Source organism: Leptodactylus fuscus, chromosome 5 (assembly GCF_031893055.1).
Source record: "Leptodactylus fuscus isolate aLepFus1 chromosome 5, aLepFus1.hap2, whole genome shotgun sequence".
NCBI classification, from domain to species: domain Eukaryota; kingdom Metazoa; phylum Chordata; class Amphibia; order Anura; family Leptodactylidae; genus Leptodactylus; species Leptodactylus fuscus.
The window spans coordinates 84150200-84176944 of NC_134269.1; the positions used below are offsets into that span (position 1 = coordinate 84150200).

General features: G+C 41.8%; 1 protein-coding gene across 13 annotated transcripts in view; it reads left to right on the forward strand.

The window, feature by feature from the left end:
- TJP1 (tight junction protein 1) overlaps positions 1-26745 on the forward strand; it is a 352070-nt gene that overhangs the window by 169932 nt on the left and 155393 nt on the right. The window contains exon 1 of one of the 13 annotated variants that reach the window (XM_075273562.1): positions 20424-20827. The exons of the other annotated variants lie outside the window; for them this stretch is intronic. Coding sequence (XP_075129663.1) covers positions 20759-20827 — 69 coding nt within the window. The 5' untranslated portion in view covers positions 20424-20758. Of the gene's footprint in view, positions 1-20423; positions 20828-26745 lie in introns of those variants that run through there. 13 annotated transcript variants of the gene reach the window in all.

A 26745-nucleotide genomic window follows, 5' to 3' on the forward strand; every position in this document is an offset into this window, starting at 1 on the left:
GTTTACTCCGTGTGCACGGGCCCTAAAACACATGAAAATTATTTAAAAGCAAGAATCAAAATGGTGGTTAGGGTTTGATACAGTGTATAGGTACATAAAACAGTATTGTATAAAAAATGTTCACATTTCAACTGGGCTTATGACATAATCAAATAGAACTACCGTAGTGGCAAAAAATACAATACAGCACAAAACAATACAAACAAAAGATTCAAAGTTGAGTTTAGTTTAATACAAACCCAATTCTATCTTTAAAATTAAAAAAAAAACAAAAAACATACTAATAGCTCCCACCTCATACTCTGATGCAGGGTTATAGCTGAGGGATGGGGGGGGGAGGTGGCAATCACGGCATGTGCCCAAGTTACTGGCTGTCAGGGGGGGAGCTAGCTAGCTAGCCACTTTTATGTATTTAGAAACAGAGTGAGACTACATTCGGACAACCAAGGTGCAAAATGGCTGTGAAAACATCATTTTTTCACGGCAGTCTTACTCATATCACCCATATATTACAGCGTATGGAGGAATCTGTGAAATTGGTCATAAATAGGACATGGCCTATAAGTCAAAATAACGGTCATGTGAATAACCCCTAATAAAATCTAACAACGTAAGGCCATTATAGCCTTGTTAATATAGGTTGAGGTCAGTGAACTGAGCTTTTGCCCGAGGAGAAAGAAAAGGCTAGCTACAGCTCTGCCCTAATGCATGTTTTGATGTCCCTATTTTCACTGTTTACAGTCACTTAAGGGCCACTGAATGACATGCTAAGGCTAAGCGCTTTTCACAGAAAGTCCTCTGAGGTTTCCTCTTCAAACTTTCTGCATCAGTTATACCTATAGAGAAACCACCAGCGTTATAGTAGGTATAATTCACATGTTGTTATTTCCAAAAACATGAGGATGTTTGAATGAGATTCACTAGTACCCCATCTATTTTGCAGGGACTGTAAAAACTGCAGCGTTTATGCCATGTGGAGTCCTGGCCTAAAAGTATTAATCAAGCTCTTTTTGCCTGACTTTGCTAAAAGGTTGTCAAAGAGAGTGCATTCTTTTTCTGTGGATCTGGGGATAATATCACTCCTTAAGAAGTGAGCACCTTCACAGGCGTATGGAGACTTACAAAGCCATTTTCGCTCCACTGGGGGATTATGGGAAAAATATGCAAATTGGTTTTCCAAGATATAATTAGGAAAACAGTGCCTCTGCTTGCTGCCCTCTAGGGGCAGCCCCCTTAAACATAATGCACAACTTCTTCAACGAGCCTTAATGCTATGATGCTTTAGCCAAACCAGTCAATCTGTTCCAAAAGGAACAGAATCCTAGCTGTGGACAGCGCTGTTTTGATCTGTTGGATTTCTTCAGCACAGCGTAGGGTTACTGGTTTGGCAGAGTGAGAGACTATAGACCAAGGATCTGGGGATAATATCACGCCTTAAGGAGTGAGCACCTTGAAAGGGTTGAAGATATCAAACAAATCGAAACAGCGCTGTTCCTTTTGGAATATATTTACTGGTTTTGGAATATATTTACTGGTTTGGCTAAACCTGACATCATAGCATTAAGGCTTGTTGAAGAAGTCGTGTATGATGTTTAAGGGGGCAGCAAGCAGAGGCACTGTTTTCCTATTTACAGCTTGGAAAACAGATTTACTGTTAGGGAATTGCTAGGACAGCAATTCCCCAGTAGCTGTTGAACCCTGGGACAGGACACAAGAGACAGTGAGCCCTAAGCTGAAGCCCCCAACTGACCCTTCCTATTCCCAGGCCCTATCCTACATAATAGGCAGCAACCATGAAGACAGTCCCTTCCTGGATGTGTGAGACACAAAATGCAGACAAGACGGACAACAACAAAGGGAGGTCAGCTAGCCAAGGGTCAGTAAACAGTCGAGCGATGCAGTGCCAAATCGGAGTCCAAAGAATAGTCAGTAGGGAAATCCAGAGGTCAAAGATTAGAATGCAAGCAAGGATAGTGACAGTAAGGAGCAAGTATGCACAAGGCAATAGCAAGCACTGGTGTGAATGAGAGCCAAGGATAAATAGGGAGGTAGAAGCGGCCATTGAATTGACAGGAAGACGGTTGTCAATCACAGGGCAAAGCCAGATTAACCATTAGAGGAGGAGAGAAAAGTGAAGGTGAAGGAGATGGGTGTGGTGGTAAATCAATTATTAAGGTGAAAGAATGGGGCAGTGTTCAGACAGTGCAAGAAGAACCCAAAGGAATAAATCACAACCGAACAAATCTGCGCCTCAGCATGCGGCCGGATGATGACGCCAAAGACTGAACGGGCATAGATGTTACATTTACATTTCTTTTTTTGTGAGAGCCTAGAAGTGGTACTTTTCATATAAGCAGCATATTACAACTACAGGTCCATACTCCTAGTAGCTAAAATGTTTTACCATTTGGCTAGTAGGTTCCTGGAATACTATAGTTATGAGTCCAGTGTATTCATAAGAAGAGAACTTCCCACCTTAACCTGCCTTTCTAGCAGTGATTGACAGGGAGCTGCGTAAACCAGTGTATAAGTACATAGCTACTTCTTTAAGCTGATATCTATTTCAATACAACTTCTTTATAAACCCTGGCCCTTCTTTTGTCCTGTATGTCACTTGCTGTAAGAAACCTGGTCAGCATAAATTGTAATGCTGAGCAAACAAACTGTTAAATAAGCAGAGTAAATAAGAAGAGCAACATTGTGCTAGTGAGTGCGGGAGGTTGTCTGAGGACAACATTAACAGTACACAGGAGATTTCTATTAGAGATGAGCGAACACTAAAATGTTCGAGGTTCGAAATTCGATTCGAACAGCCGCTCACTGTTCGAGTGTTCGAATGGGTTTCGAACCCCATTATAGTCTATGGGGAACATAAACTCGTTAAGGGGGAAACCCAAATTCGTGTCTGGAGGGTCACCAAGTCCACTATGACACCCCAGGAAATGATACCAACACCCTGGAATGACACTGGGACAGCAGGGGAAGCATGTCTGGGGGCATAAAAGTCACTTTATTTCATGGAAATCCCTGTCAGTTTGCGATTTTCGCAAGCTAACTTTTCCCCATAGAAATGCATTGGCCAGTGCTGATTGGCCAGAGTACGGAACTCGACCAATCAGCGCTGGCTCTGCTGGAGGAGGCGGAGTCTAAGATAGCTCCACACCAGTCTCCATTCAGGTCCGACCTTAGACTCCGCCTCCTCCGGCAGAGCCAGCGCTGATTGGCCGAAGGCTGGCCAATGCATTCCTATGCGAATGCAGACTTAGCAGTGCTGAGTCAGTTTTGCTCAACGACACATCTGATGCACACTCGGCACTGCTACATCAGATGTAGCAATCTGATGTAGCAGAGCCGAGGGTGCACTAGAACCCCTGTGCAAACTCAGTTCACGCTAATAGAATGCATTGGCCAGCGCTGATTGGCCAATGCATTCTATTTGCCCGATGAAGTAGAGCTGAATGTGTGTGCTAAGCACACACATTCAGCACTGCTTCATCAAGCCAATACAATGCATTAGCCAGTGCTGATTGGCCAGAGTACGGAATTCGGCCAATCAGCGCTGGCCAATGCATTCTATTAGCCCGATGAAGTAGAGCTGAATGTGTGTGCTAAGCACACACATTCAGCACTGCTTCATCAAGCCAATACAATGCATTAGCCAGTGCTGATTGGCCAGAGTACGGAATTCGGCCAATCAGCGCTGGCTCTGCTGGAGGAGGCGGAGTCTAAGGTCGGACCTGAATGGAGACTGGTGTGGAGCGATCTTAGACTCCGCCTCCTCCAGCAGAGCCAGCGCTGATTGGCCGAATTCCGTACTCTGGCCAATCAGCACTGGCTAATGCATTGTATTGGCGTGATGAAGCAGTGCTGAATGTGTGTGCTTAGCACACACATTCAGCTCTACTTCATCGGGCTAATAGAATGCATTGGCCAGCGCTGATTGGCCGAATTCCGTACTCTGGCCAATCAGTGCTGGCCAATGCATTCTATTAGCTTGATGAAGCAGAGTGTGCACAAGGGTTCAAGCGCACCCTCGGCTCTGATGTAGCAGAGCCGAGGCTGCACAAGGGTTCAAGCGCACCCTCGGCTCTGATGTAGGAGAGCCGAGGGTGCACTTGAACCCTTGTGCAGCCTCGGCTCTGCTACATCAGAGCCGAGGGTGCGCTTGAACCCTTGTGCACACTCTGCTTCATCAAGCTAATAGAATGCATTGGCCAGCGCTGATTGGCCAATGTATTCTATTAGCCTGATGAAGTAGAGCTGAATGTGTGTGCTAAGCACACACATTCAGCTCTACTTCATCGGGCTAATAGAATGCATTGGCCAGCGCTGATTGGCCAGAGTACGGAACTCGACCAATCAGCGCTGGCTCTGCTGGAGGAGGCGGAGTCTAAGATCGCTCCACACCAGTCTCCATTCAGGTCCGACCTTAGACTCCGCCTCCTCCAGCAGAGCCAGCGCTGATTGGCCGAATTCCGTACTCTGGCCAATCAGCACTGGCTAATGCATTGTATTGGCGTGATGAAGCAGTGCTGAATGTGTGTGCTTAGCACACACATTCAGCTCTACTTCATCGGGCTAATAGAATGCATTGGCCAATCAGCGCTGGCCAATGCATTCTATTAGCGTGAACTGAGTTTGCACAGGGGTTCTAGTGCACCCTCGGCTCTGCTACATCAGATTGCTACATCTGATGTAGCAGTGCCGAGTGTGCATCAGATGTGTAGTTGAGCAAAACTGACTCAGCACTGCTAAGTCTGCATTCGCATAGGAATGCATTGGCCAGCCTTCGGCCAATCAGCGCTGGCTCTGCCGGAGGAGGCGGAGTCTAAGGTCGGACCTGAATGGAGACTGGTGTGGAGCGATCTTAGACTCCGCCTCCTCCAGCAGAGCCAGCGCTGATTGGTCGAGTTCCGTACTCTGGCCAATCAGCGCTGGCCAATGCATTCTATTAGCCCGATGAAGTAGAGCTGAATGTGTGTGCTTAGCACACACATTCAGCTCTACTTCATCAGGCTAATAGAATACATTGGCCAATCAGCGCTGGCCAATGCATTCTATTAGCTTGATGAAGCAGAGTGTGCACAAGGGTTCAAGCGCACCCTCGGCTCTGATGTAGCAGAGCTGAGGGTGCACAAGGGTTCAAGTGCACCCTCGGCTCTCCTACATCAGAGCCGAGGGTGCGCTTGAACCCTTGTGCAGCCTCGGCTCTGCTACATCAGAGCCGAGGGTGCGCTTGAACCCTTGTGCACACTCTGCTTCATCAAGCTAATAGAATGCATTGGCCAGCACTGATTGGCCAGAGTACGGAATTCGGCCAATCAGCGCTGGCCAATGCATCCCTATGGGAAAAAGTTTATCTCACAAAAATCACAATTACACACCCGATAGAGCCCCAAAAAGTTATTTTTAATAACATTCCCCCCTAAATAAAGGTTATCCCTAGCTATCCCTGCCTGTACAGCTATCCCTGTCTCATAGTCACAAAGTTCACATTCTCATATGACCCGGATTTAAAATCCACTATTCGTCTAAAATGGAGGTCACCTGATTTCGGCAGCCAATGACTTTTTCCAATTTTTTTCAATGCCCCCAGTGTCGTAGTTCCTGTCCCACCTCCCCTGCGCTGTTATTGGTGCAAAAAAGGCGCCAGGGAAGGTGGGAGGGGAATCGAATTTTGGCGCACTTTACCACGTGGTGTTCGATTCGATTCGAACATGGCGAACACCCTGATATCCGATCGAACATGTGTTCGATAGAACACTGTTCGCTCATCTCTAATTTCTATAGAATAAGAATAAAGAAGAGTTGCAGCATCCTTCAATTTTGGTTACATACTGGGAGTCATCTAGAGAAAGTGTTGCCTGAATGTTCATAATGCTGCAGTTTGTATCATTTTATGTGAAATAACCTCGACATGCTCATCCCTTAAAGAGGACCTTTCATCAGATTGGGCACAGGCAGTTCTATATACTGCTGGAAAGCTGACAGTGCGCTGAATTCAGGGCAGTGTCGGCTTTCCCGATCTGTGCCCCGGATAAAGCGCTATCGGTCCCAGTACCGTAACGCTTTACAGTCAGAAGGGCGTTTCTGACAGTTAGCCAGGGACGACCTTTTGCCCAGCAGTGCCTATCGCGCTGTACTGTGGAGCGGGGAGGAACGTCCCCTCCCCTCCATATAATACTCGTCTATGGACGAGCACTGTGAGCAGAGGGAGGGGGCTTTCCTCCCCGCTCACACTGTACAGCGCAATAGGCGCTGCTGTGAAGAAGGGCGTCCCTGGCTAACTGTCAGAAACGCCCTTCTGACTGTAAAGTGCTACGGTACCGGGACCGATAGCGCTTTACCCGGGGCACAGATCGGGAAAGCCGAGACTGCGCTGAATTCAGCACACTGTCAGCTTTCCAGCAGTATATAGAACTGCCTGTGCCCCAAACCATGAAAGGTCCTCTTTAAGTATCTAACACGAGCTCCACTTTACACTATGAAATTCTGTTGTTAGTGATTGAGAAATATGCCACATCTCTGATACTAACAAGCCATGCCCTCACCCACTCTTGTCACTTCCGTATTGAAAAATATAACTCAGTTACGTCACAAGTGTCTTACGCCAAGGGGACTAGAACAATGTATAGGTAGACTGCAACAACTGAAGACACATATGGAGCCAAACAGACGCTATTAACTATAATGGTATTGGTCCAGTTTCCTTTCTTTTAAACTGAAACCGCAGAATGAAAAATTCAGACGCACATGGCTTTTTTGTACAGCAAGGTTGGAAGCACACTGCAACGGAGCTCCAACAACTGATGGTTGGGCCCCATATGGTGTAAAGGCTGTGGTTTGGCTGCTGTGGAAAAAGCCATGGTGTTTTACAGTCCCTGCAAGGTGGATGGGATTCTAAAAAAAAAAAAAAAAAGTCCTGCGGACAAGCCTCATTTTCCAAAACCGTTGCTTTTTTGAAATCATAGCATGTCAATTATAACTCCGTAAGTGCCAGCAGTTTCCCTATAGGTATAATGGAAGCAGAAAGTCTGCACTTTGTGTGAAAAGCGCTGTGGCAGTGAAATGTTTAATGACTCTTAATATAATAACAAAATAAATTCCGGCATCAATGTCTCATCTACAGAACTCTCATACCGATAACTTCTAGTATTACAGCAGAAAGAAAAAACGCTGCGTTTTACAGTACCAGCAAAATGAATGAGGTTCTGGCTGATCCCATCTGCACGTTGCGGAAAAAATATTGCAGAAAAGCTGCATTTTCAAAAATTAAATATTTATATGTAATTATACCTGCAGAAAAGCAAGCTTTAGGCTATAACTTCAATGCCTTTGCCAAGTACCGTCCAGGAAAGACGTCTAGGCTTTGCACTTGTTTAATGAATCAAGAATCACAACATTTTGTGACAGTGGCTTCCATATTAACACTGCTCTTACAGTAATGAATCTCCTGTCTATAATGATGGTGAAACCTTCTTTCTGTAACGCGCCGTTGTTTCTGACACGCAAACTCGTGTCAGAGTCAGCGCTGCAAAATTGAATCCCATTGACTTCAGTGGCTTCCGTTTAGCGCATGTAACACATTGAAATCAATGGGAGACTTTTTAACCCATTGATTTCAATGTATTACGCGAACTAAAAGGAGCCCATTGAAGTCAATGAGATTCTGTTTCGCAGCGCTGACTCTGACATGAGTTTGTGAGAAACAGCGGCGCGTTACATCGTGTGAACGGACCCTTAGTTATAGAGGATGTCCCCTTGCCATTGTTACAGACTTCATGAGACAACTCTCTATATTGTCCATTGTTCGACCACAATCTTTTGTATTTATGACAAAAAAATTGAGCAAACATCACATGATTATATTATTCTGTTCATTCACTTACATTGTAAAATAAAAATTTTATTGCATGTAAGCTTTATGCAGTGAAGAAATAGTCAGTATCCAGACTTAAACCAGTCGTACATCCGTCCCATAGAAACGTAAAAAAATTTAGCAGTGCATTATTTTTCTGTTATACACACAGATACATCAGATGTGCGGCCCAAAGTGATGTGATGAGTTTAATGTCAGTTTTGCGTTACAGTTAGTCACGTTTCATCCAGTTGGTGGAGGCTTTTCAGATATAAGAGGGATTCAGTTAAATGACATAACAATCTTCATTTCTGATCCAGTTGTATATAATGTATCTCCAGCTCTTGATGAAGATCCATGGGGCTCAGAACAGGAGCCTGCACAGCTGCTGCTTTCACAATAACTTGTCAATGAGATTTTTCCCAGTGACTGCACCTGTTCCATGCATGGACGTGCGGCAGCCATTTGTTTTGTCTTTTACAGCGTTCATGAAGCTGAAGGCTAAAATTAGACCAGAAATTGCCAGTGACTCTCTGACAAGATGACGTGTGCCATCTAGTAATAATTATATATTTATCATATATTAAATCTTTTTTTGTACGTTATTATGTTCTCCATACAGTACATTGAGGTACCAATCTCACATGATAAATTATGCACCACTACTCTGTACAGTACAGTGCAAAGAACTACAATGTAAGGCTGAGGTCCAATATAGCGAGGTGCAGCAAAAACCCCCAAAAACAACACTGCAGAAAAAACTGCAGCGGAAACACATCACATTTTTTTCCTCAGCTTTATTCATTGCGATTTCTAAGATTTTTCCTCTGCGGACTTTTTGCCTCTATTATACATAGATGTGTTATTGAAATATATCGCAGTATTTCCACTGTGGATATTTTTCTGCAATGTGTGGATAGGATTAGCCAGAATCCCACCAACTTTGCAAGTACTAAAAACGCTGCATTTTCTCAGCGTGGGGATCCAGCCTAATACTCAGCATTTAAATTGGTAATGCCCTGTTCACATATGCGTTTGGATTCTGTCCAGGGGAGTCCGCATGGAGACCCCCGAACGGAATACCAAACACAATTGCAAGCGCTGTGCTGTAAAAGCACACGGACCCCGTAGACCTGGGGTGGGGAACGTACGGCTCTCCAGCTGTTGCAAAACTACAACTCCCAGCATGCATACTTGCTCTGCTGTTCTTGGAACTCCCATGGAAGTGAATGGAGCATGTTGGGAGTTGTAGTTTCACAGCAGCTGGAGAGCCGAAGGTTCCCTACCCCTGCCGTAGACGCTGGGACCCTGTAGACGAATCATGCGGACAGGAAAGTAGATTGGCAACTACTTTCCTGTCCATAAGATCCCTGCGGAGATCTGCTGGCAAGCACACGGACCCCATTATAGTCTATGGGGTCCGCTTGCTTTTACTGCACCAGCGCTTACAATTGAGTGTGGTATTCCATTCAGGGAGAAGTCCCCATGCGGACTCCCCCGGACGGAATCCAAACGCAGATGTGAACAGAGCATAAAACTAAATTCACATGTGCCCCTGCACGGAGGGCTTTTTCCACCACTGGCTTCAGTTTAAGGCTGGGGCCCCACGCAGCGTAAAACAGTTACTGCAAAATAGATGGGATTCTGACTAATCCCATCCACACGTTGCAGAAAAATATTTTGTTTATATAAAAAAATATAGTTTTTATTTTTAACAATCAGTTAAAAATAGATGGACATTAAATCGGTCAGGTAGTATTTAAATGGATGATAAATATGTGACGCGGTGGATGGTGGATCTTAAAAACAGGCTATTTTATCCATTGTGGCTGCAGTTTTTCACAACGTTTGTGTACATGTATTGTGATTATGATTATCAATTCCTATTGTTGTCATACATCTCTTTCCAAAGGGTTAATGATGATGTTCCTGGATGAGATTACCAGGAGAGGGTGGAGTTACAAAGTAAACATCTGCAAAAGGAAGGAGAGGCTGTTTATTCTCATTGAAACCAGGATGACTAATTCTGTGCAAGCATTCCTGATCTCCACCCTATCCCTTGCAACAGCAGCAGCTTCTGCCTGTCACCTGAACTTGTGCTCACCTACAGTACAATACAGATGATCTTGTCTGTATACAAAATATGTCTACTCTTGAGGAAAATATGTTGTCTGCAGCCAGAAGTCACCATGAATGGGTGATCATATTTAACTGTGTGACGTTTTATAATAAAGTCAATGTCCAAGAAAAAAGGTAGAGTGGTACTGCCCTGGTCTCCAATGTGTGATCAATCCCACACCTGGAGAGACTCGTATAATTCTCATTGGTGCTCCCCCTTTTAACATCTAGTAGAATAGCATTCCATATGTAGATACAAAAAAGAAGGGCGGCACTCACCAAATCTTCATATCATAAAAGTATCTTTATTCCAGTTTCCATAGCGTGAAACGACTGTCAAGCAGACCCTTTACTTCTCACTCCCAATGCTGCTCCTTTTATATCTGGAAATTGGGATAAAGGTGCTTTCATGACACGAGGATTTAGTGAGTGGCGCCCTTGCTTTTTGTATCTACGTTTGGAATGCTTTATAATAAACAGTGTAATAATAAAATTAACACCATCTTAGTAATACTGCTGTTCTACAAAATCTAGAATGTGCTCGACAGTGTATATAAAATAGGTATGTGTTACCTGTTTCATTGCATGTCAATTATGCCTACGGAAACGCTGGTGTTTTCCATATAGGTATAATAGAAGCAGAAAGTCCACAGAGGAAAACTCTGCAGACTTTCTGTGAAAAACGCTGCTGAAAAAAATGCAATATGTTCTCATCTCAATTGATCCAACGCATTTTGCTGCATGGAACCTTAGCCTTAAAGAGGAATAGAAAATCAGCTACTATCAGCACTGTTAAAGTGGACCCATTTATTAGTGTATTTTTATATTAATAGTTGCTTCCTCTTTTATTTATACTGCTTCCTATCCTAGAACCCTGGCCAAGGAAAGACATAACCGATCATCTGTTGAAAGCTTCGCTTTGGCAAACCCATAGCTTAAATCCTATCCTATGGCCTCAGTCTGCCTGTAGACTTCTGTGTCAGCAGAATGATGTAATCCTTCATGCCGCCTCTGTACATTTGTCTTCCTTATGATCTCAAACCTGCAGTTCCAGCAGACTACTAGTACAATCGATTGCTCACTGCCTGCTGCAGGATTTCATTGTTCAATGCACAGGAGATTTATGGATAAGGGACATGCTTTTAGATGACATGTACATGTATACATCAAAGCACAATGCAGGCAACTTTGTGCACCCTCTAGACATCATTATGAAAAGGATATATGACCATACATGTTTACAACATACTATTGTTGTTAGGGTTATATTTAACAGGTCTGTCAAATAGGAATTGTGAACAAAACAACGCTTATGGATCATCTTTGGTCAAGATCGAGCCGTATCTTAGTTGAGAGTTATCAGTCTTAGCATGTGCATAGTGCAAGTAAAATCATAGTGCCTAATTCATGCTTCTCACGTCTATTGACAGAAAGTGGAAGGAAATACTAGCTCTACCAGTGCGCACAAAGAGAAGTCACAGTACTAGCACATACAAAAGTTTACATGTCATTTTTTTGTCTTTCCATCCATCTTTGCTTGATCATTGACAGGTAAAAAAACGCAGCAAATCCCATCCACACATTGCATAAAAATGTGCACAGCGGTCACTCTATGATTTCCAAAACCATAGCAGTTTTGTAAAATACAGCATGTCAATTATACTTATGGCCACGCTGGTGGTTTCCCTATAGGTATAATGGAAGCAGAAAGTCCGCAAAGTAACCTATCCTTAGATTGTCTTCAATATCAGATTGGTGGGTTCTGATTCCTGGGACCCCCACAATCAGCTGATTAAATGGGATTGAACTGCAGTACCAGACACATCCTGTGCAAAACGTATGGCGTTATTCCTAATAAACAGCAAAACACTTGTGGCTAATCAGCAGGGTATTGAAGGCCTGCCCATTAACTCTATACATCTGGGCAGTCGACTCTTGACACTGCAAAGATATATAGTTAGTGTATATATTATAGTATATAGTATAGTATATACTAGTAGTATACTAATAGTATACTATAGTATACATACTGTATGAAATTGCCCAGTTGTAGAAGTTGGGGGCTGGATGTCACTACAGCTGGGCCTCCTATAGGGAAGTCAGGGATGGTTTATTACTGACCCTGCCTCCCCAATTGCTGTGTTCACTGCACGAGCTGCAAATAAAGTGGAAAAAAAAACAAAAAAAAAAAACACCACTACTGTGCCCACCTCTTGTGACACATCAATAATTGTCACCTATGTAAAAATTACTGTAACAAAGAGGGAAGACTATTTAAAAAGTTTTTAGTAGCACTTTGTACTATTGAAAAGAAAAATGTGAAAAACAAACACATGAAAAGAAAAATATAGTACATAAAACTAATGCCCATTTTATCACCAAAAAAAACTTGAAAATTATTTCAATAATCCAAAGGAAATAGTTGCTATTGCCATCAACACTGTATATGTGAAAAAACCTGAAAATTTGTTCGGTCATGAAGCAGAGAATATGGTCTGCTTCTGAAACGGATCAGAATAGATCAGCAATAGTGAAATCCTGGCAAACTCCCTATTTGGAAAAAGCAGGTGATAAAAATACTCTCAGTAAAAAGTAGATATATGTATATGTTTCACAGTATATGTATATGCAGTTTCATCTGCATTAATATCACATGAGTCAGGACATTGCAGACATCCGCATGAGGAAGCGGCATACTGATTTGGATACAAGCTGAATTGGAGGGGTAGCTGTACCAGTTGTGCAGCTCTGTCTATCTGCAATATTCCAACCAATCAGCAATGCAACGCTGACTTCTGTCTTGGCATTGCTGATTCAGACAAGGTTGCAGCTCCCTAGACTCCTGCTTGAGGGCCTGTCTAGTGGGTTTCTGCTGCTATAACTTCTTACTGGTAAACTCCTTTATTTTAAATTGAATTGATATATATATATATATATATATATATATATATATATATATATATACATATGATACGATATGATATTCCATAGTGTACAATAAGACAGTAGCCTCAGGGACATCTGTAATTTTGGACTGGAGTTGTACTATTGCTGCTGCAGCAACTTTAGGGCCCTTGGAAGCGGCTCTTGTCCTCAGATTGCTGCAGTGTTATTTATCAGCCCTTGGTAAGTGATGGTGTGGTGTCATTGAAGTGAAATGCTAAATATAGAAAGGTTTTCTAGTAAAACATCATATACATTAATTATTCAAGGGGAAAGTCCTAGGAAATGATGTAGACTGGAAAAGGTTACTCGGAGCTCATTGCTGCCAAAAATGCTAATTTGTTTGCGTGTGAGCCTGAACAGAAATGACAGCGAATGCCCATGAGTAAATAGGTTCCCACACACATTCCTTTCTGTGGATTGTGTGGGGGTCACTTCAAAAAGGAATGTAATAATGTTTTCGTTCCTGGGCTGCGGCATCTACTTTGCATTCGGATTTTGCCTGGCATCTTCATAAGGGCTGCTTTTATGATGACTGCTGACTCTGAATTTTACGTTTACCATGTTTAGCTCTCGGTGTGTACACACTGCCGGATAATGCAACAAATTGCAGGGGGAGGAAAATGTACTGGATGGCATTAGCTGAAGGATAAAGATATAAACCAATTACTAGATGGCATGTTATGGAATGTCAGGATTGGATTTTATTTCTGCAAACTGGTGAGTCTGAGGAAATTAAGCTACTTAGCACTGAGGAAATATTCTGACATTTCATTTGAAACATACATCTATGACAATGTTGGAAAATTTACACTGGATTCAACTGCTTTGCAGTGGTTTAGCAATGTGTACATCTAGTCAAAATAAACTGAAATCTATATGTCTGTGTAAAGCGTCCCATATGCATCAGATAACTTTCCCCAAGTTATAATTTCAGCCTTCTATGTAATGAGTATGGGGTCCTCCTGCCTAGGTCTCCTGTGACAGCTGATGTCAGAGAAGATCATGAACAGACCATGGAATTTCAACTGCCCAAACCTTTTGTTCTTGAAGAGATAACTCGCTGCCAGAGAGTGTCTTCCACTTTCTCCCATTTAGTACACAGGCACAGCTTAGCCTCCGAGTTGTATATTGGCAGATCAAGTAAAATATCTAACTTGTCTGTATCCTATGTATGGCTATTTCAGATTTGCTGTAAAGGAAAATAACCAAATAACAAACTGTTTGCAGTTGCAAATAACTTGCAATTGCTGTCTATGGTGACGTGCAAGTTCCATCAGTTCTGAAATATTTTGCAGTATGATGAGGTTGCGAGTAACATTCCAACCCAGTTGACAAACATTAGCTGTGATGTCACAAGTTGTCATTGTGATCTTCCTTTTTGTATAATACATGTTGCCGTGTATCACTAACCTAAATGTTTGTTTCTATCTGCAGTGCATTGGTTCATATTTATTAAGGCGCCCCACTTTTTTAGACATCTGTTGGAGCGGAGTGTCAATTTGCTAGTGTTATCCACCAGATTTACTATAAACCACGCCAGAAAACTGGCATGAATTATACCACAAATCTATACCAGCCCTTGGCTCCCGTAGATCTGGCTGGGGAGTGAACTAAGGCTGGTAGAAGGATTGCCAGTATTAATAAATTCCATCCATTATGTTCAGTTCCACCGATAATAACAAAGTAACAAAAGTACAAAAATATGAGAAGAAAAGAAAAAAATAAAAAACACCTCTCAGTACAATAGTGACGTCACTTTATTTACTATTTGCACTTTTGTTGAACTTTCTCTTTTCTTATCCAGCACTACAATGTAACAGCTGACAAGTGAAATACCCTGGGCTAAAACCACTAAAACAAAGCATATGCAAAGTGATTTTTAGCTCAGACATTAGCAAGTGGAACAAATCATACAGTAATCTTGGCATAAATGGGATTCTCAACCAGATAAATCTATTACATCTGTTAATAAACCTTGGAATAATGTCTGCAATTGAAGAGCGGAGATTTTTACTTTGTATTTGACTATAACACTAATAAGACTTCAAACATCCTCACATTGCAGACATTGTTTTGGGGGGTTCTTCACTGAGGCCTTCCAGCCTGCTATTAATGACAGACCGGCTCAATGCTATGTATATGGCCATAGAATTGTTTTCATGATAAACCTGTGTGTGCTCTGCACAGTAAATACGTCCTGTGTTCATTACTTTTATAATATGCTGCAATAGATGTTTTCTAAGCTCTCTGTGATATCACGATAAAGAGGGATCAGGCCAGAATAATCACCGACTGAACTGCTTGGAAGTTAAATTTTGGGACCATCAAAAACTACCCCAGCGTTTTAGAATGATTTAGAATGTAGTTATTATTTAGAATTATTATTAGTATAATAAATATTATGAATACATTATTTAGAATTATCACTTGTTGTACCACGTTACTCTTTTCTAATTGGATTTATACCATATATGATATGCATATGTTTGTTCAAATATTTTGCATACCAATCTCACTTATTGCTTGGCATGCTTTCAATTATCCATTGATTTATTGCTTCTGCATGACAGATATATACACTGCTCAAAAAAATAAAGGGAAGGGGCCACACGGTGGCTCAGTGGTTAGCACTGCAGCCTTGCAGCGCTGGAGTCCTGGTGTTCAAATCCCGCCATGGGCAAAAAACCATCTGCAAGGAGTTTGTATGTTCTCCCCGTGTTTGCATGGATTTCCATCCCATATTCCGAAAAAAGACATACTGATAGGGAAAAATGTACATTGTGAGCTCTATGTGGGGCTCACAATCTACATAAAAAAAAAAAAAAAATAAAAAAAATAAATAAAAAAAAATAAAGGGAACACTCAAATAACACATTCTAGATCTGAAAGAATGAAACCTTATCATTAAATACTTTGTTCTGTACAAAGTTGAATGTGATGACAACAAAATCACAGAAAAATCATCAATGGAAATCAAATTTATTAACCAATTGAGGCCTGGATTTGGAGTCACCCCCCAATATTAAGGTGGAAAAACACACTACAGGCTGATCCAACTTTGATGTAATGTCCTTAAAACATGTCAAAATGAGGCTCAGTATTGTGTGTGGCCTCCACGTGCCCGTATGACCTCCATACAACGCCTGGGCATGCTCCTGATGAGGTGGGAGGCTTTTTTTTTCAGCGCTGAAAATTCAGTACCAAATAAAGCGCCATTTTCCTCCGTGTGAACGGGTCCTAATCTTGTTATTAAGTTTCTCCTTTATAAATAGCCCATCCTTATAAATAGGTTTCCCCAGCCTTTTAGCTAGTCCCCCCCCTAACAGCCTCCTGCCTTATGCAGTGAATAATGGTTCCCTTTTTTTAATAATAGTGTTAATGATGTTTTTTTTTTAATCCCTTCCCGCCGGAGGAATTTTTCGATTTTAGGTTTTTGAATACCCCTTCCCTTGCAAACCCCACAACCTTTTTATTTTTCCGCTCTCAGAGTGATTTGAGGTCTTGCAGGACAAATATTTCTTCATGATGCTACCTTTTATTATTCTGTACAATATACTGGGAAGATGGAAAAAAATTCAGAATGCGGTGGATTTGAAGGAACTAATAAACAATTAAACAAATAACCAAAGTACATTATTTTGGCCTAGTAAACTAGGAAAGGAAAGACTAGTCATTTTTTTTAATCAGTAGGTGTTACTATAGTTTGTGGTTTCTTGCATATGATATCTACAGACCAGATATTTGTCATTCTAGAGTTTCTGTAGAACAAATATGAATCTGTCTACATTACACATGCATTAGTCTACAGACTGCAGATTTTGTACAGATAGATGGACACTGTATATAATGTTTTGTGAACACGGACTATTCCTTGAAACATAGCCATCTTCAAATCCATTGTCACATGACATATATAATTTTGCAAGTAAGTAATTCTGTTCCTGTATAAGATCACCTTCTCACCTTTTGTTTCTTTACAAGCGTTATCCATATACTGATCTGATGGCTGAGTATCGATTCCTGTTGTAAAGTAGAAGGTTTTAAGATTCAAGGTCAGGCTAATAAATCTATAGGATTGGGATACATCCATGTGTTGAACCTTTGTGGAAATGATTCATGACATATTGTTTTCTATGGATTTTAAACAACCCAGTCGTAGGTTTCTTAGGACTTGGAGTCTGGCAGTACCAAAATTGTAAGATTCTGAAATGTTTGCCTGTAAATTGGCATTATAAAGATGAATTTATAGCAGCTTTTATAACATGAATTGTGTGTACTGAACTCCTACAGGAGCTCCACGCCTGCAGAAGGGAGAAATATCCTCAGGTTTCAGAGGTGTAGTAAATAACAAAACATCTTTATAAAATGACCTGAATTATTTTGCGACTTGACTTTTTCAGCTGACAGAGAGAACACACAGCTCAGCAAAGTGAAGGGATGCCAGTATTACCGTGAGTTAGTTAACTGGAAAAGGTGGAGGCGATATTAATCAAAAATGGATTTACTGGAACTGAGTTAAGCCTTGAATGTGCTAGCAGTAGAGCAGATTTATGTTTTGCCTGGTTCACCACTGTTCTCTGCAGAATGGATCTCTAAAATTATTTATGGAATTAATTATTATTTATGGCATATATAATCATGGCCGGTACTAGAAATATAAGTATAATTCATATGATCACATGGTAGTTTACAACCATGAGACAAGGAGAAGCTGAGTTGCAAATGAAGGAGCAGATTTCTATGAGCAGTCAACAAATAATTGCATGTTAGATGGAATATGTGTCTATTACGTGGATATATACACAGTATTTTTCACTATTTCCCACTATTCATATAGCACCCACGGCTGCACAGAGAATACACTTACATGATTACAATTCCTAGCAGGGCTTTTATCCATCATGTTTCTCTTCTTCTACGCACAGTTGAACAGATATCCTCAGATCAATTACATAGGAAGCCAATTGATGGGAATCTATCCCCCTTAAAAACAATAAATTACAAAAATCCCCACTATTTCTCCCTTATCTTTATATTCCCTTTTATTCATTTTTGACTACTGCAATTCAATCAAAATTGAATAAAAAATATTAATAATGAATAATATATCAATTGTTGTGTTACATTGATCATAACAACTGACATTTCTATGAATGTGTCATTACCAAAATGCATAAAATGCTACAATTGTATTAAACACTTTATTTGGTGGATTCTTTATGAGAGGAAACAAAACCCTTTTCATATTCCTGTTTGTGTATATTTGCATGCTACTTGTGACCCCCAAATACCTCTTAGGCACTTGGCTTCAAGCCATCAAGAGAAATCCATAGAGCTCCATTGTTTTTCTATTGACAGATTGTCACACATCACTTTCTCTGCAGTAATGAGTATAAACATTTGGCATGTGGACTGCAAACAGCTGATGGAGGAGTTCTCTGTGGAGTGACCCACCCTATAGTTACATAGTTACATAGTAGATGAGGTTGGATGAAGACATCAGTCTATCAAGTCCAACCTATATCCCTACAATCCCCTACAGTGTTGATCCAGAGGAAGGCAAATAACTCAATGAAGCTCATGCCAATTGCCCCATTTCAGGGGCAAAAATTCCTTCCCGACCCTATATACTATGCAAAGGAGTGACATTGTGTTCTGTCTTCATAAGAGTCTAACTTTCTTTTGTACAGTTTTGATCCACTATAGAGTTTGACTGTACATTTTATGGAAAGGATCAAAAATTTATGTTATTATTGTATTTTGGTGGGACGGGGGTATCATGAGGAGTGATAGTCATGAGATTATTAATGGAATGAGTGGCATTTGGCCAATAGATATCTAAAGATATTTATGTTTAGTCTACAGACTCTGTGTTAGGCAGCGTTAGAGAACCCTGGAACGGGGACACAAGAGACAGTGAGCCCTAAGCTTATGCCCCCCAACTGTCCCTTCCTATTGCCAGGCCCTATCCTACGTAATAGGCGGCAACCACAAAGACAGTCCATCCCTGAGTATGTGACACACAAAATGCAGACAAGACAAACAACAACAATGGGAAGTCAACTTAGCCAAGGGTCAGTAACTGTCGGGCAATACAGTACCAAATCGGAGTCCAAAAAGAGAAGTCAGTGAGGAAAGCCAAAGGTTAAGTATAATAGAGTAATCAAAACAGAGACAGTAAGAGCAGGTATGCGCACGGCAATAGCAAGCACTGGTCTGAATGGGAACCAAGGCTATATAGGGAGGAAGAACCCGCCCATGGAGTTGACAGGAAGGCGGCTGTCAATCACAGGGCACGGCCAGATTAACCCTTAGAGGAGCAGAGCAAACTGAAGGTGAAGGAGATGGGTGTGGTGGAAAATCAATTACCAAGGTAAAGAATAGGGCAGTGTTCAGACAGTGCAAGGAGAAACCAACGGAATAAATTACAACCGAACACGTCTCCTGCGCCACAGCGTGCGGCCGGATGATGGCGCCAACGCCCGGATGGGCAAAGATGTTACACTCTGCAGATTTTATAGAGGCCTATAATTGGTGAAGTGATGGGTAATTAAACAAATTTTCCACCCTGTTTTTATGCACTTTGGTCACCTCATCTGCGCCCAAAAATAAATATAATAAAACCAATTATAGTATTCAAAAAAAGTTACCATATCATATTTAATCCAGACTGAATGCCATAAAAAATACAAAAAATAAATGAAAAATTTGTATATTTTCTTCACTTAGACTACCCAAAAATGTTAATAAAAGATATTCAAAACAATGTATGTACCCTCAAATGGTACCAAATAAAAATACTTGGCTTGCAAAGAATAAGCCCTAATATGGCCATGTCAGCAAAAAAAAAAAAAAAAAAAAATGGTGTGGAAAGCAGAAATGAAAAATGTGAAAAAAGTCAGCAGGTCTTAACAACAAAAGTAGGCTATGTCTATAAAGAGTTAATAAATGTAATGTAACACATATATGCAAGCGTTTCGGTGCAAATAGTGCCAGGAGTCTTGCATATTTTCATTATTAAATCTGCCCCAGCTTTATATTAAATATAACTCCAGCTTTGTATATTATGCATTATTAGAATTAGGCTTAAATGCACACGAGCATGTGTAGCAACAAGTCTGTGGAAAGACGGCAAGGATGGTACATAGATGATATCAGTCTGACACCCGTGCCTCCACAGATCCAGTGATTTCTTTCAGACATCCCAGGCCACAAAACAAGACAGGTATAGGAACTGTTCTGTATTCCCCCTCCCAAACCCCCCCCCCCCCCGAGCTCACCACCCCATACACCCACCCATGATTATACCCAGGCATGCATATGGTCAGTAGAAAAATAAAGGGCCAGTGTGCTAACCATAAGCCTTAGCATTACATTTCTGTTTCAACATTACTATCTTTCCTTATCGTGGAAACTTCTCCATGTGCAACATTAGTAATGGAGCTAACAGAAGAGATCACAAGTATAGAATAAAAGCCTTTTTTGAACACAAGGATTTCTCCTGCGCACCCGCCACATCAGTGAGCTCTTGAGATGGGTTCACAGGAAGAGTCAGTGACCTGTGGTCTCTCCGAGTATTGTGAGTAATAATTATACTTACACATAAAAGAGAGGATGTCCCACTGGCGTGCAGTACAACAACAAGTTCATGTTCATTTTTGGCTCCGTTTTTCAGCATTCCTTGCTTACTGACTTTTCAGATTTGTTTTAACTTTAAACACACTCCTCTTTTTTTAACCTCTGTGGTATGCAATCTCTGTATGCTCGCTCCAGTCTCACAAGGATGTGAGGGATGAGGCAGACATATTGCACTCACTTAGCACAGTAACTGCAAGCATGATGAAAGGGAAAAGAAACTCAGTTCCCCGTCCTGCTGCTTCCCAATCAGAAGTGAAGCCTGTTCAAGTAAGTACTTGGTATTTCTTTAGATTTCTCATTTCTATCTCTTCTGTAGACTTCCACATCTTGTATTAAATGCCACTTTCTTCTATGGCTCTGACACTTGTCAGTTCTTCAGCCGCCTCTTTCTGCCTTTGCTAAGGATAATTATCTTAGTAGTTGCAAAACGTAAGGGAATCTCATTGATGTGGTACACTGTGTGTACTCTGCAAACACTGTGCCAGATGGAATTCTACCTACATACATACAGTGTGACTTTATAAGTAATAACCTCAAGAAACTCTTTAGATAAACACGTATGGATTTCCATATATATGTGTGCATATGTGCATGTGGAAATACATCTAACATGCCTGAGCTGCTCCGCCACTTTGACAAATTTAACGTAACATATCCATGACTCTAATGCTTGCAACCAACAACATTATTGATAAATCTGGTTGTCAGGCACATTTCTCTGGCCTGTTCTGTGAAGGCAGTGTGTTTTAGAAACAACAGGTATTATTTGGTAAACTGGAAAACGGAGATGGTGACCTTAATAAGTAATAAAACCAAGCAGTGGTCTACTGTATATGTAATGACTCTAACATGAGAATTAATAGCTAGTTATATTCAGCTTCAGATTCTAGGATATTGTATTGTTCAGGGATTAGTTCCTTTCTGTATAATTCCTCCTTAGTTTGCAGACAATTAGTGAAAAAGCATATCCTGAAGCGGGCTTTGATGAGGCCGGGTTCATGCCGGGTAACTAAAGGAGAACATTTATTTATTAATAGATGTTAAACGGGTTGTCTAATACTTGACAAGTCTTGACAACCCCTTTAAGGTAAACCTTTTAGGCTAAAGCCTCATGTAGTGGGCAGCGGCAAAAAAGCACTGCGAGAAAAACCATGGCGGAACCACATTGCTTTTTTTTGCACTGCACTTTTCCTAGAAAGTCCACTGAGGTTTAGGGGCCATGGAAGCAAGGCCCGCAAAATAGGACAGGAATAGGACCTGTTATATAGTTCACAGCCCGGACTGTGTAATTCACGGTCATGTGTAGGGGCCAACAGAAATGAATGGGTCAGTGTGCTATCTATTAAATACATGGATAGCACACTGAACATGGCCGCAGTCGTCTGCAACTGGCCTTACATACAAAAATGTAAAATAAAAAGGCAGCCGTGAGTCTAGTAAATAGCTTATTGCCTTGCTGCAGAAGCATGCATTAAAGGGAGTCTGTCACAAGAGCAGCCCTTATGGAACTATAGACACATTAAGGTAAACAACGTTTGTATGAATGAAAAACCTTTTCTGCTTCTGGATCGGTGTGCTTGTTACTTGAATATTAGCTTGTATCCTGATATGCTTTTTGGTTTGTGTGTCACCATTGCTTTCATGGAGCTATTCTTTTCAGCGTCCAGTCCCTCCATTGCTCCCTCCCTGCTATGGCTGACACTGTACACTGCCTTTCCCTGTCAATCATAGAGGTAACTCTTTGGTATAGTGGGATCAATGGTGACACCTGCATTGTGCCATACAGCATAGAAAAACGTGCTTTATTCCCATGAACTTCAGCTATCTGCCTTGTCCTAACAATCATCGCAGGAAGGCAGCTCTTTGGTGGAAGGAGAGCAATGGTGCTGCCTTTACTGCACTAAACAGCTCATCAGCATATGAGGAAAAAAGGCTAAGATCTCAGGCAAAAAATGTCATTTTATTCACATGAATGCCAACTATCTGACTGTGCTTATAGTTCAATGGGGAGTGTTGTGGTGGCAGAATATAAAGCAACTACTTGAGGTTTAACATATGCATTTGACTTCTGCTCATTCAAGTGTGTATTATATGCATGCTTGATTCTGGGAGTTCTGTTTTCTTCATACCTTTGCAAGAGCTGATGTACCTATGTTTAGGTATACCTGTCTGTAATAGACTGCACCCCTTCTCTCTTAATAAATGAAGTCACTGGCTTGCCTCCAGTTCACACCAATGCTTTTTCAGACATGCCCTGCTGCTATGTGTTCCTTTGTGTAGTAGTACCTAGTCCAGTCAATCCAGCCAATAAGACATAATTAGTACATCTCATAATAAAATACCTCATTTACATGCACTGGTGGCCGAATAGCTTCAGTTATGTTTTCACATATAATAACTCTGCATCAATTTTATCATCAACAAAGTGTCTCTTTATAGTGTGAGGCTAAAGCCCCATGGGACGACCCGCGGTTATAAAGCGCTATGAGAAAAAACGTGGCAGGAACGCATCACAGTTCTTCCCACAGCGCTTTAAACAGAAAGTTTGCTGAGTTTTATTCCGTGGACTTTTCTGTTACAGGAAAGCCACCTGCATTTCCGTAGATATAAGATAAGATAAGATAATCCTTTAATAGTCCCACAGTGGGAAAATTTCAGCATGTTACAGCAGCATAGTAATACAGATACAGAATAATACACAGTAGAGATGAGCGAGTACTGTTCGGATCAGCCGATCCGAACAGCATGCTCGCATAGAAATGAATGGACGTAGCCGGCACGCGGGGGGTTAAGCGGCCGGCCGCCGTCAAAGCGGAAGTACCAGGTGCATCCATTCATTTCTATGGAGCGTGCTGTTCAGATCGGCTGATCCGAACAGTACTCGCTCATCTCTAATACACAGTAATATATTACGGAAGTAGGCACACATATGCTGAGAAGAGAAGATATACTAGGAGTCCATAGCAGCTAAGGAACAGAAGAGAAAGAAGGAAGAATTCATAGTCATAATCATTAGTTTTCTGTGCGGAGTGATCTTCGCTTGGTCTGATGTAGATTATACAGCCTGCTCGCGGTTGGAATGAAGGACTTGTGATAGCGCTCCTTCTCACACTTGGGATGAAGCAGACGGTCACTTACAGTGCTGCTAAGTCCCATCAAGGTCCTATGGCCCTTTCTGTGCAGCGCCTTCAGGTGATCAGCCCAGTCTAGTTTATTGTTGAGGAGCACACCCAGGTACTTATAGGTCCTGACTAACTCAATACATGCACATCTATAATTGACATGCTGTGATTTCCAAAACGCGCTGGTTTTGGAAAGCGCAGCATGTCTGCGCTGCGGTATTTACCGCAAAGTGAGCATGGGTTTCACAAAAATCCCATCCACTTTGCCGTTATTGTAAAACCCCACGATTTTTCCTGCAGAGTTTCTGCCACGGGCAAATTGCGCCGTTTCCGGCCCGTGGGGCCCGGCCTGAAACACAAACATGATTGGCTCTGTTAAATCCTATATCATATGTGCAATAATCTGTACATCACTTCATGGAGACTATAATAGTGTATACAGCTTGTTGCACATTTTGTGCAGGAAAGTGTTTGCCTTGAATATGAAAGTTTTAAAATAAATTGATAGATCTTGTACAGATACATGTGTCTTTAATAAAACTAACTACAATCATAAGGATAAGACACTCCCTTTACGTTTTTGGACAGAGTACGTGTCCCAATAGTCTTTGTGGGAAATGTATTATCAGGAAACTTGTATTTTCAAGAAGATAAACAATAATAAGGCTATGTTTATGTCCATTCATTTGATCACTACACACATTAAAACTTCAAACAAGTGAACTAAAAAACATCTTTCCATGCTAGAACATCATTCCAGCTTCTTTCCATGCTAAAATAATTACAATGCATTTGAGGATGGGGCCCCACATTGTGAATACTCAGCATTCTGCGGCAAAATCGCTGCATATTACATTTAATGCAAAGTGGATGGGATTCTGGCTAATTCCATCCACACATTGCAGAAAAAATCTGCAGTGGAAAAAACGCAAGCTATTTTGCAAATTGCAGCATGTCATTTATACCTACGGAAATGCTGTTTTCCATATACGTATATTGGAAGCAGAAAGTCTGTAGAGGAAACCTCTACAAACTTTCTGTGGAAAACATTGTGGGAAAAAATGCAACTCTTTTCCACCGTGGTCTTTTCCATACTGTCTCAGCTGAATCTTGCTATATGGGACCTTAGCCTGAAGATATTTTTCAACACTCTGATATCAATGACCCCTCTCTTAGTATAACTCATCAATATAGAATGATGGGGGGGGGGGTCTGACTTCCAGCACCTCCACTATTCACCTGTATGAAGTGACTGTAGAATTTGGAAAATTGCCGCTGCCTCTTCACCAAGTGGTGTACACTGTATAGCGGCTGTGCTTCATATTGAGGCTTAGTCCCCTTTTATTTGGTAGGGGCCGAGCTGTAAACAGGCCATGTGATTGATGAATGTGATGTCATAGGCCTTTGAAGAGGAATTAGCCTCGACCACTTTAATCTGGAAATCAGTTGGCCCATGCCAATCTGAAATTGATGACTTATCCTAAGGATAGGAAAGGTCATCAATACCTATATCTAAGAAAAGGAGTTGGGTACATTTTCACAGAAAACTCTAAATTCCTTACTGCTGCGGTTAGGCCAGTGATATATTGAGTAAATTCTGGATCTGGAGGTCTCTGTGTCTATAGTTCTGGTGCTCATGCTCATTACCAACATGACCAATTTCTCAGCTGCTTACTCTTCAGGCCAGTTATAGAAGATTCTGCTGCATCTCTGCATGCACCAAATGCAAGAGACAACACAGTGAGAGGAGCAACCACATCACTGCTGCCATCTTGACAGCTATGGATGCAAGACCACTGCTTCTATTTCCTAAAAACCATATCCATGGACTTAAAATGAAGGGCAGCAGTAAGGAATGCAGCGCCGCACCTCCCATGAGGCGACCTGAAGCGAGCGCTTCAGGCGGCGCTATGCCAGGGCCTCAGGGAGGGCGGCATTTTTGCTAAAGTAAGCCAGTCCAGGACAAGCTGTCCTGGACTGGCTTAGCACGGAGCGGTGGTTTGGGGAGGCCACTGGAGCAGCGCTGCTCCAGCAGCCTCCCCGCACACTCAGGCAGAGCGCAGGCAGTCTCCGGGCCTGCTCTCTGCCGGCGAATTGTGCTAAGCCCCGCCCCCTCCGCTAAGCCACGCCCCCTCCGCTAAGTCACGCACCCGCTCTGCCCCCTCCCCCGGCGGGGGGGGGGGGGCGGCTTTCTGCACTTCGCCTCGGGCGGCAAAAGGGGCAGGTTCACCCCTGAAGGAATGAGAGGACTTAGAGTTTTCAGTTCCAGAGCATGATGGTTTATGAAATGCATTTTAGGAACTGCACTAGAAAGCTGCTAACCCTTTAATGTTTTCATGCTGTATGTGTGTTCTGTATAGCTGAGTCCAGTGTGGAAGCCTAGAACATAATAGTGCAGACATACGGTATATTAGGATATGACCAAAGCACCTATTTGGCTCTCCATTATAATCAATGGAAGTGACAAAAGGAGTTGTGCACTGTACTCAGTGGTTTCAGCCAGTCCTATATCCTTGAATGGAGGAGGAGGGTATATGCTTGGAAGAGTCAGGACCCCATTGTACTGATCGGTGGTTGACCATCACTGAGGCCTTTAGTTATCACACATGTATCACTTATTCTTTGCTTGTGGGACACCCCTGTCAGATAACTATAGTAGATTGGGCCACAAAAATGATATTCAACCACTGATCTTTCTCTTGAAATTGCTTCATCCACCAAAAAAGCAGTTACCCGTGGACACCCGCAAACCCCATAGACTATAATGGAGTCTGTTGGGTTTCCTCCGCTTTAAGAGAAAAGTCCTCTGTTTAGGACTTTTCTCTTCGCTGATTTTATCCAGAATCCTATGGAGAATCTAACACACACGTGAATCTAACCTTATGAAGGACATATATGGGAGCAAGGCGCAGCGTCACACCAATTTGTATATCTTGGGACTTTTAAATGGACTTATGCAAGGTTTTGTACCCTTGCTATTGCTTGCATTTACTTTGCATTTACAGTGGGAATTCATGAGTCAAGCTGTTTTCCAAAGACAAGTTACCAGCAATCAATATCTTC